The 14,529-nt window shown below is 38.5% G+C and overlaps 1 protein-coding gene across 2 annotated transcripts in view; it reads right to left on the bottom strand.

Moving 5' to 3' along the window:
* Window positions 1–376: 376 nt before the first annotated feature.
* Window positions 377–14,529, bottom strand: part of Atp7a (ATPase copper transporting alpha) — a 112,886-nt gene continuing 98,733 nt past the window's right edge. For both annotated transcript variants that reach the window (XM_057759037.1, XM_057759036.1), the window contains 6 exons: window positions 12,115–12,261; window positions 8,634–8,776; window positions 6,867–7,070; window positions 6,210–6,327; window positions 5,007–5,109; window positions 377–4,034 (listed from right to left, as the gene is read on the bottom strand). In XM_057759037.1, coding sequence (XP_057615020.1) covers window positions 3,758–4,034; window positions 5,007–5,109; window positions 6,210–6,327; window positions 6,867–7,070; window positions 8,634–8,776; window positions 12,115–12,261 — 992 coding nt within the window. In that variant the 3' untranslated portion in view covers window positions 377–3,757. The remainder of the gene's footprint in view (window positions 4,035–5,006; window positions 5,110–6,209; window positions 6,328–6,866; window positions 7,071–8,633; window positions 8,777–12,114; window positions 12,262–14,529) is intronic.

The raw sequence follows: 14,529 nt of genomic DNA, 5'->3' as shown, positions 1-14,529 counted from the left end.
ATTTTCTCCTAGAAGGGGTGGGGAGTGTCCTTAGATCCTCTTAGATCCTCTGCTTAGATTTCAGCCATTGGCTCCTGCACCTCCCACCCAGCTGTGCATGTTCTGCCCAGCTGCATGTGGTGTCAGGAGGTGATAAAGCAGCTGTGGTCTGAGACTTTAATTAATGAAGCTGTTTTTGGATCACCTACGTGTCTGTAGTAAGCCCAATAAACTCACTAGTTCACCAAACTGGACTTAGGTGGACTCAATACTTTGGTTTGTTCTTGGTGCCCTATTGGGGATCCTATCTCCCCAGGAAAAGTTCATGACATAAATTGGTTCTCCACACCACTCAGGACTCCCCCAAATCAAGAAAAGCTCATTTAGGGTAGACATCATAGCAAGAATTTATTAGACACTACAAAGAAGAGGCCATGCACATTCCTGTTTCTCATTCTCATTAGGTGACAGTGGCGGGTGAGTAAGATCTGAAGGTCAATAGATTTTGTCCTCCCGCCTGAACGTGTGCTGCTGCCTCTGATCTTGGTGCATCATGGATTTACAGCTGAAACAGCATCCAAAAAACCCCAAATAACACAACGAGGGTAGTATGGAGCTGCTGGCGGAGGGGGATGGATGATTTAACACAGTGACACTTGACAACACTTTTTTTTACAACACTATAATTATAAAGTTGAAGGCACATCTTCGGCAGAAATATCAATTTACATGCGCATGAGAAAATCAAACTAGACTACAGCAAACAAATATTGCACAAAGTTGTCCGCTCCTGTTTTGGATACTAACCAAAGTTTTACAATACATGACTAAACATTTCTTTAAAAACACAAGGTTGAGACACCTGGTTCTGGCTACAAAAGGCATTTATTATTATCAATGTCATTAAAAAACTCAGGTGACTGAGAAATAAGAATTCATGCTTTTTTTTTTATCGTTTTACCCATACCAGATCAAAGGACTCTAGTAAGTCAGCATAAAAGTTGGTAATGATTTGGCATGGATCTGTATTTTTATATTTGGTAAAGAAACTGTTTTTAAGTACAGAAAACAAAATAATCCAAAGGAGTGATATCAGGAATGTATATTTTTTAAAAAGAATAACCTGTAACCAGATGCCTCATTCAAAGAAAATAACAAGATAGAGTAAAATAAATATTAAGAAAATAATTTGAAAACAGAATCCACAAGTAATGGGAAAATCCTCTACTATACATCTTTTTGATTTTAAGCTGTGTACAGAAAAGATATGCACACTCACATTTTTGGAAACATCTTGTCTATAGTGCTATTTCAAACATTCTGTATATATGAATGAAGAATAATTTTTTAAAAAAATTAAAGCATAATATAAAATTATTTGTTCATAAGGCATTAAATTTAACTTCCTAAAATGTTGATACTAAAGTAGGAAAAGCAATATTTTTATTTCACACCTGACAACTATACTTTTAAAACTACAACAGTAAATACTCTAGTTGTGTTTTAATCTTTAAATTCAAAAGGCATCTTTGGATAATTAAGTTAAAGGTGCCTCCTAGCTGAGTCTACATCAAGCACTGGACAACAAAGTGTCCACGGTGCCTTCTGACAAAGAGAATGGTTGCTGATTGAGTATAGATGAGTGGCAAAGAAAGTGTAAAGAACCTCAAAACAGATGCAAATAGAAACCCATTTTCTTTCTGTAGGCTCTCTCTCTCTCTCTCTCTCTCTCTCTCTCTCTCTCTCTCTCTCTCTCCATGTATGATATGTGTATATACATATGAACATTCTCTTATAGAACCTGTTCTCAGCAGTAACACATTATCTAAAGTTAGTGACCAACTGAAAGCAATGTGCTTGATCCCTCTCTAAATGAACCCCCTCTTCTAGGAATACAGCCTCTCTCAAACACATTTTTCTGGTAGTGAGAAGTGAAATGCTATTCTCACTGTCCTACAACATGATGTGGAGGCAAGAGGAGGGCTCAATTATACATGTGTAACAGAAGGAGTAACTGGCTGAGAGCTGGAGGACTTCTATTTTCAGTTTGGGTCCAGAGCAAGAAAAGTCTACATCTCTAGCATTAGCTGTTTCTTCTAGGAGTCAACGAGTTATGTTATGATGGGTTGCTAGAATTAAGAAACAAATATTCAAACTCAAATTCTTAAGATGGCATAGGGATTGGTCTAAAATGGAGTTTAAACACATAAGCTCACTCGCACTTTATTAAAACAGGTTTGCCTTTCTAGACTAATAGCACCTTCATCAAAAGTCTCACCTCTTTACGATAGCTAGGAGAGAAGTTAGATCTTCCCCAAGTCTGGAAAGACAGCTCTGAAGAATGTAAACGTTTCTGGGGGGTGTGAAGGAATAAGAGAGAAAAGAGATGGAATGGAAGAATCCCATTCTCCTTTTCACTTTATACTCTGCTCTATAAAAATGATTTTTTTATATTCAATATTGACCTGAAAAGGACAAATGAACATTTTCAGAGCACAAATCATATAAGATAGGCAATGTGCTTAAAGTATAGCATGCAAATAAAAGATTAGGCGTTTGTTTATAAGCGCAAATGTTTTGAACAAGAGAAAAATATTGACTATAAGATATCACAAACCAGAGATTTTCTTATTTCTATATTACAGCTTGCTGTGTGTTTTGATAAAAGCAGCTTTGTATGATAGTATATTTAAAAATCGTTTTGATAAGTTATATAAAACTTAAGAGGTAACTAAATTTTTATTAAATAATAATATACCAGCCAAATGATTGTATCCCAAAAGAAGAATTTAGTGAGTTCAGGTACTTTTATACAGCCCATATATGTTAAAATATTAGTGTTTTGAAGAACTTTTCCGTAAAAGAGACTCAAATGGTAAGTTTCTAGCCTAAAACTGAGGGACAGGCTCCACCAGGAACAATGCTGAACTCATCAGGAAAGAGCTGAATGCTATCCCAGAGCTAGGCAAACTGGAGAGTCAGTGGTTGCTGACAGCGGTGGGGAAACAGAAGGGTAGAGAACTCTGCACTCTCTAAGGTCTTCTGAGTGACACAGTAAAATAAGAGAAGATTTCAGAAAAATGTCAGTTACAAAAATGTTTTGAGATAGGGTCTTAGTGTATATAGTCCAGGCTGGTTTTGAACTTGCAATCCTTCTGCCTCATTTCAAGTCAGTTATTTTAATCAAGGAAAAATCACCTAAACTTAGTTTACTTGAAAGGTGACAAAAGCCATCCTGGGGCTCTTAGAAACTAAAGGACAAGGACTCAGGCATTATGAGGTGAAAGCAAACCCACAATAAATAAGGCACATCTATTTTGAAACAGTTGCAACTGTTTTCCTTCTAAACTAGATGCTTTGTACAGTGCTTTGAAAGCCATTGCTTCCCATTGGGGCAAGGATACAGGCTCAAGAATATCCTCAAGGTCATGCTCTCAAATCTTCACATTTTTAATCATCCTGTCTTTGGGCACTTTTTTGGTCAAATAAAAATGATTTGCCATATTAGCAGCAAGTCAGCAACCTCTAACTGTGGAGTTTGTTCTAAACTTGCTGCTCTATCCTCTATCCCTAGTAAAACAAAACTGCTGGGAATTTGTTTTGGATAATGCCAGGTTCAGAGCTCTTGCCCTGAGAAATCTATTTTTGCCATTAAAAAATACAACTCAGATAGAATCCTGCACATAAGAGCATGAGACTGACATAAGATCCTTCCAGGACAATGTATGTGTTCCATCAGTGCACATGAACTTCAACTAGCAGCATCCCCCGAGACCTTTTACAGTGTGGTGTCATCATCTTCCCGGAAGTCTCCCACTAGAAGCGAGTGCTTGTCAGGTTCACTAGTAACAATACTGTTGAGGGAGCGTTTGTCAGACAGCAGTGAGTTTATGGAGGCTCTGCTGTAATTGACAATCCGGTCCAGCAAGCCCAGTCTCGGAGAATTTCTGGAAGCATCATCTATTCCAACATGAACGCTGATTTCTGAAGGACTCCTCTGTCCTGTGTGTCTTCGGGCACCCAATTCATAATTGTCATAAGTTGGTTTCCTGTAACTAAACATACATTAAAAGCAAACAAATGTTAACTAGATGCTTGTTGTGTGCACAAACAAAAGATTTGCCCAGTATGAAGATGTGCAAAGGTGGCTATCGCTAAGAAAGTTGCCTGAAATGAACTTCGTAGTGTCACATAATGCAAAGTCCCACTTGGGCTTATGTCTGGAATGCATACACTACATAAAATGATAACTACTTAGTTTTTTCTTTTTGTTTTGAGACAGGGTCTTTACTCTGTAGCTTAGCCTGGAAAATTTGATTCTCTCGCCCCTTCCTCTGAGTTCTGAGAATACAAGTAAGTGTGTACCACCACACAAACCACTCATACAATATTTATTAACTATTCCCTAATAATTCTTTTTTTAAATATTTATTTATTTATTATGTATACAATATTCTGTCTGTATGTCTGCAGGCCAGAAGAGGGCACCAGATCTCATTACAGATGGTTGTGAGCCACCATGTGGTTGCTGGGAATTGAACTCAGGACCTTTGGCAGAGCAGGCAATGCTCTTAACCACTGAGCCATCTCTCCAGCCCCCTTCCCTAATAATTCTTAAGAATTGTTCAGGAGTCTGGGAAGACAACTCAGCAGATAAAGTGATTGCTGTACAAGAATGAGAACCTGAGTTAGGATCCCCAGCACCCACATCAAAGCTGGGTGTGGTGCCTGTACCTGTGATGTAGTGCTAGGGAAGTGAAGCAGGAAGAACCTGGGGGCTAGGCTCAGTCTAGCTAAACTGGTGAACCCTGGTCCAGTCAGAGAGTCTGCCTCAAAATATAATGTAAAGAAAATATAAGACACCTGATGGCAACCTCTGACCGCCACATACATTGTGCACACAGGTACATGCACACGCACGCACACACACACACACACACACACACACACACACACTTACTTGGGTATACTCATCAATACAAGAATCAAACCTATTGAGAAAATGATGAGCAAGTCATCATACTTACAGTTTGAGAAAAAGGGAAGAAAGTACTACAGAAACAGATGAAGCAGCCATTGCTGCCGATCCCATCCATGGTTGCAAAATCAAACCAATGGGCAGAAAAACTCCTGGAAACAAATTTGAATTAGAACACATTTATAACATATGCACAATTTATGTTCTTATTTCTTCAGCATTTTATCCTCTTGGTTGTAGAGATTTGTGTTGCTGTCATTTTTTTCTTAGTAGAGTGAGTGCTCTCATGAATATTCTTGTCCCCATTTACTCATGTTTCAGAATTTCCCAAGGGTGCATCCTGTTAGCTATAGGTAGATAGTCCTCGGTTCTCTAGTGTACCGGAGCTCATACTCTACTAATTCACACACACATGCTTTTTCTTTTCTTTTTTCTGCATACTTTCTTTTTGTGAGATAGCATCTTACTATGAAGCCCTAACTGGCCTCAACTCACAGAGAATTGCATACGTGCTGGGATTAAATTGGTATGCAGCATCATACCTGACCCACTTTTTTAACTTAAAATTTTAAATCTATTTGTCTCTCTATCTGCCCATCTATCAATCTATGTTTTTTGGGTCAATGTCTTGCTATGGTAGTTCTGACACCTGGAACATGATATATAGCCCAGGCTAGGCTTAAACTTGCTGCAATCCTCCTGCCTTTGCCTCTCAAATGCTGGGATTACAGATGTGAGCCACCATGTCAAGACACATTTGTTTTCAATAGATTTATTTGTCAATTTGTTGGTTTTTTTGAAACAGGGTTTCTCTGTGTAACCTTAGAAGTACTGGAGCTTACTCTGTAGACAAGGCTGGCCTTGAACTTAGAGAGACCCACCTGTCTCTGCTTCCTGAGTACTGGGATTAAAAAAGTGTACCACCACTGCACAGTCCTTTTATTTTTCTTTTAATTGTGTGTGTGTGCAGATGTGTAGGTACAGATTTTCTGTACTACTTTTTCAATGTTTACCTAGGTATGAATTTTTTCAAATTATAATATTGAAGGGAAAAAATTTTAAAGTATCAAAATGTTTACAAATTCTTAGGCTGTGATAAACTTCATTGAATATTACTGGTTTTAACATCACCTCTCACCAAATTAGCAAGGTATATGCAAAAACTAAGGTCAAAACTAAACCTAATTCTTCCAATATGATAGGTGTCCAATGACTTTAACCACGAAAGTAAAAGCTGTTAAGAATCACATACCAGCAGCGATGGGAATTCCAATCAGATTATAAATTAGAGCAAAGACAAAATTGATTCGAATCCTCTTGACTGTCTTCCTTGACAAGTCGATACTTGCTACAACATCCAGAAGGTCATTCTGAGAAGAGAGAGATCGGCAACATTAGTGAGACTAGTCTAACGTCACTAGGAACTCTTCTACTCATCACTCTGTACAATGGAGATTATGTATGTCTTGGAATATACTGTGAATTAAGTACCAATTTCAGATACTGCTAAGCCTTGAGTCAAGTTTGGAAGAGGTTTTTCAAAAAAAAATGAGGGTTCTGAAAATGTTTTTAGGTTTGTGTGCTAGTATACGGATTGAATATTTAACTAACATCAGTGAATATTGTTGTAGACAGTTATATTATTGTTAAATCTTGTTTTAACATCAGAAGCTTGTGATTCTCATTTGTGTTGCTGGACTGAGAGAGAATGTCAGTAACCTCCACTCCAAACTCAGACTTTATAGCTAGGAAGGAACATGGGACTCTGGGCAGGATCACTACACAGTACGCCTTACTAACCGTGGCAGGCAATCGCTCACTCCTCAGATCTCAGACCACAGGACCTACTCTAGTGTATGAGTATTGCCTGCTAACCGACTGTACCACTGGAGGTCCAGGACTTACTTACCCTTATTAAAACCACATCGGCTGCTTCAATGGCTACATCTGTGCCTGTGCCAATGGCAATTCCAACATTTGCCATTGCCAGAGCTGGAGAATCATTAATTCCATCTCCTACCATCGCTACCCGTTTTCCCTCCTCTTGAAGCTGTTTCACCTTAGCAACTTTATGGGAAGGCAGAACTTCAGCAAACACCTTAGTAATGCCAACCTATATGAAGAAAAATCAACTCAATTCATTTCAGGAAGTAATATTAAATACTGCAAACAAAGCTGAGCTTAGAATCATGAGCCATCATTTTTAACCTGCCAGATGCTCACATTTAAAAGACTGATAATATTCACTGAGAATGAGAAGAAGTGAACATTATTTACTAGACTTATTTATTCTTAATGTTTTCCCTGCATGTTTTTAAGCATACCAGACATGTGCCTGGTGCTCACAGATGTCAGAAGAGGATACTGGATGCCCTGAAACTGGAGTTAAAGATGGTTGTGAGCCATTACCCTGAGAGCCAAACCTAGGTTCTCTGCAAGAGCAGCTCGTTCTCTTAATGGCTGAGCCATCTCTCCAGCCAATAAGCAATCTTGTGCACTGTTATTATGAACAGAATGACACTGTCTTCATGGTAAGAGCATTCAAAGTGTGCATATCATCTGCTCTGGAAAATCAGCTTTCAACTATATCTAGACACACTCTTTCATGTCCAAAGATGTCAAGAATATTTATTATTGCTAGTTTTCAAAAATGAAAAATTCAAAACCACCTAAACATTCACTAGTAGGGGAATGGTAATATAAATTATAATTCATCCATACTATAGAATTCTATGCAGCAGTATAGAAGGAATGAAATAATTTTATGTACCGAGACATAAACAAAGATCTAGGAAATATTGTTATATATAAAAACTATTTAATAAACTATAAAATGATCCAATTAGTACTGAAATACAGAACTACAAACCTGGATACAGGTATATGCATACACGAAAGTAAGGTGGGAGAATTTGACAGAGAATGTGGAAAATGGTACAAATTCTTTACAACCTTCATATTCTTACATAAGAATGTACTTACATATTCCTTCTGTTACTTACTAGAAGAGGGCCATCAAGATGGTTCAGTGGGTAAAGGTATTTACCACCAAGTTTAATAAAACCAGAGTTCAGTCCCCAGAACCCACACAATGAAGAAAAGAACGAGCTTCCACAAGTTTACCCTCTGACCTACGCACACATTCTGTGGCACATGCGCGCGCGCACATACATGCACATCCTATATACATACACACTAGAAGAGGAAAGAAGTCATTCTAAGTGCTTTTTAATAAAAAAAATGCTGGAAGTGAAACAAATGTAGGGTTAAGCCAAATGGTATGTCCAAGAAAAGAGTCCCACTGGTGGCATCCAGAATGAACCAGAAAGGAACCTGCATGCAGCTCCTGCCATTTTTACAGCAGGAGATGCTGAAGGATTGGCGGCACTGCTGAAAACTATGTGCATCATTTCAACAGAAGCATCAACAGAAACCAGTGTTCAGCAATGCTACTCAAACATCCTGCAAGCTATGCAAATACCTTTTCACATCTCTAACATACAATGTCCTTCTACCATACCACACTGATTGTTTTTAAGCGGTTAGGGATAGCTACATGATGATAATGCAAACAATAGGTAAGGTGACTTTCTCAGCACTTAAACGGAAGAAAGAAAATGTGTATTGAGAATGAGATGTTAGCACATCCCAATAACTAAGTAAACCAATGAATTACCTGCGAAGCAATAGATCGAGCCGTTTTACTGTTGTCTCCAGTCATCAGAACTACTTCTAAGCCCATAGATTTCAGAATGTGGACAGCCAGCTCTGCCTCAGGTTTCACAGTATCAGCAATGGCTATCAAGCCACACAGCTCATCTAATATAGGAAAAACAAATTATGATGAAAGAAGAATAACAAAACAGAATAAAATTTCAGACAGAAATGAACTCTGTTAAGTCATTGAGGGCTTGGTTTAACTCAAAACATCCTAATCCATACAGACTTTATACCACACACTCTGTGATAAGCTTCCATATTTGTGGAAAATAAAATCGATAAAGTATGTATATTTAATGAAGGTAATAGTAGTAAAATGAAAATTAAGATGTCACTAAAAACTAAAAGACACCCACCCTTAGGTATTAAAACTATAGCTACAAATACTTTTTAGCTAATTAAAATGCAAACAGAATGAAAAACTAATAGGTGAATGGAGATAAAACTGATATTTGATGCTAAGAGAAAATTACCAAAAGGTACTAATTTTCTTTTTGAAAAACATTTATTTATTAAGTATACAATATTCTGTCTGTGTGTATGCCTGAAGGCCAGAAGAGGGCGCCAGACCTCTTTACAGATGGTTGTGAGCCACCATGTGGTTGCTGGGAATTGAACTCAGGACCTTTGGAAGAGCAGGCAACGCTCTTAACCACTGAGCCATCTCTCCAGGCCCTAATTTTCTTGTTTGAAAAACAAAAGTAAAAGGGCTGGAGAAATGGCTCAGTGGATATAAATATTTGTTACATAAGCATGAGGACTCAAAATTCTGTAACCCCAATACTGGGTAGTGGGGTCGAGACAGAAGGATCACTGGGGCTTGCTGGTTGTCAGTCTAGTTTCAGGTTCATTGAGAGATGCTGCCTTAAGGGAGTAAGGTAGAGAAAGTGATAGGACAAGACATCTACTGTCCTCCTCTGGCTACGGTGTGCATATTCTGCACACCCAAACTGCAATAGAATAAAATGTTATTCTATGCTTTATCCTGTACCTAACTAAAATTATGAAGTCAATACCTTTATACTTAGCAAGGATTATTGTTGCAAGGAGAGGGCCACTTGTTTGTCCCAGCTGCCCAGCTAGCTTAGCCCCAAAATAACCACACAAAAACTGTGTTCATTAAATCACTGCTTGGCCTATTAGCTCTAACATCTTATTGGCTAACTCTTACACCTTAATTTAGGCCATTTCTATTAATCTATGTATCGCCACGTGGCAGTGGCTTACAGGAAAGATTTGGCATGTCTGATTCTGGAAGCTCCATGGTGTCTCTCCCTTTCTCCGCCTATTTTCCTCCCAGCATTCAGTTCTGTCTTCCCCACCTACCTAAGTTCTGCCCTATCAACTAGGCCAAGGCAGTTTCTTTATTCATTAACCAATGAAAGCAACACACAAACAGAAGGAACTCCTACACTAGACTGTAAATGTTGAATAAATAGTCTCAGAACTGGAAATTTACCCTAGCAAATAGGAAGCATGTAAAACTTTATGTGTATGCTTATTGCAGTATTATGGTGAAATATCAGGACTAGGGCTAGCAGGATGCCTCAGTGAGTTAGGATGCTTGCCTGACAACCTAAGTTTGATTCTCAGAATCCACATGCTGAAAAGAGAAAACGGACTCTCACATGTTGTCCTTTGACCTTCACCTGTGCACTGTGGAACCTATGTACCCTCATATAGACAGAAAGACAGATACATACATACACACACACACACACAGAAAAATATAAGTAAAATACAAAATACAATTAAAAAATAAAGTTGTAACAACATGGAAATGATTATACAGCATGTAGCTTAAAATAAAATTCTAGAATTATAGGGTGTAGCCCCATTTGTAAAGTGCCTATCTTGAATATATAGTCCTGTGTTTGATCTCCAGAATGCAGAAATAAATAGTACAATTATATGGCAATAATAAAAAATATTTCATCAAATAAAATAAACCTCAATAAAATAATATGTATACCTTAGTTATTTTTAATGTTTGGTACTATGGTTTGAACTCAGGGCCGTGCCCATGCTAAGCAAACACTGTATCATTTATCAGTCTCACTATGTAGTCCCAGATAGTCAAACACAAGCTTCCTGCCTGAGCCTCCCAAGGTGATCATAACCATAACTGGCTCCCTCCCCACCCTACTTTTTTCCCTAGTAGTAGGTATGAAACCCAGGTATGAAACTACTGCTGAACTGCATCTCCAACAGGATTTTTAAGGGTTTTTTTTTTTGAGATTTAAATTGTACGTATGTTTCTGTGTATCTGTATGTAATTTTGCACACATCTATGTCAATGCCCACAGACACAGGGGGGCATATCCTCTAGAGCTGATATTACAGGCAACTGTGAACCACTCAACATGGGTTCTGGGAATCAAAATCTGGTCTTCTGCAAGAGTAGCAAGTACTTTTCATCATAGAATTATCTTTTCAGCACACACCCAAAACAGAATTTAAAATTTTTATTGAACTGTATTGACATAAATTTTACATATAGCCAGGTGATGGTGGCACACGCCTTTAATTTTGCAGCACACGGGAGGCAGAAGCAGGTGGATCTCCGAGTTCAAGGCCATTTGGTCCACACAGTGAGTTCCAGGGATACAGAGAGAAGCCCTGTCTCGGAACCTCCCTTCCCCCCAATTTTTTTTTACATAGAAAAATGTACTATGCATTAAAAATAGTGCAAGGTTGGAGATTCAATCCAGTTGGTAGAGTGATTGCTTAGCATTTACAATGCCCTAGGGTCAATCTCCAGTACCATATAAACCAGGCGTAGTGGTGCACAACTATATTCCCGCATTTGGGAGGTAGAGACAAGATGCTCAGAAGTTCAAGGTCTTTCTTGGTTATATAGTGAATTCAAGGCCATCTTGGGATTCTTGGGATATGTGAGACTTCTCTGTGAGCCCCTGTGAGCTCTGCTTAGTTGATTCTGTGGGCCATGTTCTTGTCTCCCTAATCCCTCTAGCTCCTACAATCCTTCCTCCCCCTCTTCCTAAGGGTTCTCCGAACTCTGCCTAATATTTTGGCCTTTTTAAATTTAGTGCTTTTTGTTTTTGTAGCCCAGGTTTGCAGTGAGCTCACTACAGCATCATCTAACTATTGGGCTTCCTGCTTCCACCTCCTAAATGCTGGGATTACAAGCATGTACCATTATGTCCAGCTGATTTAGGTTTTTGTTGTGGCGGTGGTTGTTTGAGATAGGGGCTTTCTATGTAGCCCTGATAGTCATAATTTCATCTCAGGCTCCCAAATACTTGTGCCATAACAGCGGGTAAAAAATCCTTAATTAACAATAATCATATTTTGTTAATATTATAACTTTGTATTCAAGCCTCTTTGGAATAATCCTCAGAGTTTAAGTTCCACAGACACATAAAATAATGACTGAGATCACAATTGTGTCACAGAACATTTTAGAGAAACTTTACCATCAATTGTCACCAATACAGCAGTCCGACCTTTTCTTTCATGTTCAATCATGGAACTGTCTACTTCATTACTTATGACAAGACCATTTCTAATCATCCATTCCCGGTTACCAATGAGGACTTTGTACTGCTGAGTATCAACAGCATCTAGAAATACAGAAATAACATTTAGTGAGCTTATTTAACTTTTAAATCCATCTTGAGGCAAGTTCTTCTTGCCTAACCTTGCAGTCACTCTAATACATTTTTGGTAGAATATGACCTCTGACAGTGATTTTCAAGTTTTCCAGGAATATATTCTGCTCTTCCATATCCTCTGAGCCCATGTTGTTACCATGACTAAAGGTCCTTAAGCTTTTGCTCCAAATAGAAAACTCCATTATACTGTTCAAGTGCTAGTTCAAGCGCTAGGGATATAACTCAGTGACTGAGCCCTTGCCTAGCCTGAGTGAAGAAAGCTCTAGGTTCAATCTCAAGCAAGATGGGAAACGGGGATAGAACGTATTAGTTCAGAGCTTCCCTTCTTACTGAGGTTTTCCCTTTGACGCTCGAAAACCACAATTCAAACATTTAATTGCATCAATAGCTAATGTGGCTACATGGAAATATGCAACTATGTTGATGTTTCGTTTTAAACTGGTACTCACTAATTTTAAGTGAGCCTTTAGATGTTTGACTGCATGTCCCTAGTCCATTCATTATTTTCTCAGGATGACTATTTGAAATCTCCTCTGCTTTCAAATCTAACTTTTCCGCCCCCTTTTCCTCCCCCATTCTCATCTGACATGCAACTGCTCCCTGCAATCATAAGAGGACTTCTCATGGCCATATCTCCCCACTCCTGTGCATCCTAGGTGCACACAGCTTCTTTTCCCTCTGTTATAAACAGTCTGTGCCTGCCAAAGACCATCTCTCTACCTGTATGCTAGTACACACACTCCTTTGCCTATTCCAGACCATCTCCCCAACTACTCTCTTCTCTACCTCCCGAATAATCAATTTTCTATCATCTCTGCTGCATATTATCTTATCTTTAAAAACAGAAGGAGCCTCTTGAGCTCACTGCTCTAGCTATCACACTTCTCTACTTCTGTGCACAAGAGAAGTATTTCCCCTACTAGTTGTCTCTAATTCACCACTGCCCATTTTCTTGTGAACACACTCAAATAAAGCTTTAGTCTCCACTACTCCAATAAACTATTCCCACCATACACCAGTGACCTTTACTTTAGTAAACCTAGTACGGTTTGAACAGCTGTTCCAGCAAGAATGGATATGCTCTACATCTGCTATTTGATCCTATGGTCACTAGCCAACACATGTGGCTATTGAGGGCCCAAATGATCAAAGAGCTGGATTTTACATGAAATAAAATTTTAATTAACTCAAAATTAATAATATATATAACTAGTGACTATAGTACTCAATACCACAGATCTACAAAGCAAATGACTCCCAATTCTGTTTCTCTAATTCAGCCTATTTCCTGGATTTTCAGGTCCCTGTAGACAACTGCCTACCTAATATTTCCATTTATATGATACTTCCACTTACATAGCTATCAGACAGCCAAATGTAACATCTATAAAACTGGATTCACAATCTTGTCTCCCGTATTGTTCCTCTTGTCTCCTTTATACTATTTAAATGGTAACTTCATCTATCTAAATGGGTAGGCTACTAAATTTGATATGACTTTGGCTCCTGTGTTTTAATTTTTAAAAATTAATTAGTTTTTATGTATATAAGTGTTTTGTCTGCATGAATGTCTGTGCATCATGTGCATGCAGTGCCCGTGGAGGTCAGAAGAAGGCATGAGATCTCCAGGCATTTGAGTTAACAGCTGGTTATGAGCTGCCATGTGGGTGCTTGGAATTGAACCTATTACCTCTGGAAGAGCAGTTCCTTGACTCTTGTTTTACTTACATTTTATATATCTAATTTGGTAATTAAATCTTCCAGCTTACCCTTCAAGACACATCCGGAATTTGATCATTTCTTACAAACTCTACTGTTACCACACTGGTCTGAGCCATTAATATGTTTTCCTGGGTTATGAAAACAGCCCAGTAACTCATCTTCCAACTTCTTTCCTTGCTCCTAACTCCCATCTCCTCTCAGTGGTAGTGGAGATCAAACTCAGGGCCTCACACACGTGCTAAGCACAAGGGGAGAAGAGAACTGAGTTCCGCCTCTGCCCTCGCTGATGATCATTCAAAGTGCTATGAAAAGTCCCTAATACAACAGATTCTCAACAAAAAGAATGATTTCCGACATGTCACTTACTTGATATTACATCCATAGACAAATAAAAAGAAGTCACAGAGAAATAGAAGTGGCCAGGAAATAATCATTTCATAGTGTGTCTAATAAAATGGGAAGGAAGTACAGCTAACATTTAAGAAGAGCAAGTAT

Source organism: Chionomys nivalis, chromosome X, assembly GCF_950005125.1.
Source record: "Chionomys nivalis chromosome X, mChiNiv1.1, whole genome shotgun sequence".
NCBI classification, from domain to species: Eukaryota; Metazoa; Chordata; class Mammalia; order Rodentia; family Cricetidae; genus Chionomys; species Chionomys nivalis.
Note: the sequence above shows the minus strand (reverse complement) of the source record. Positions and strands in the feature narration are given on the sequence as shown.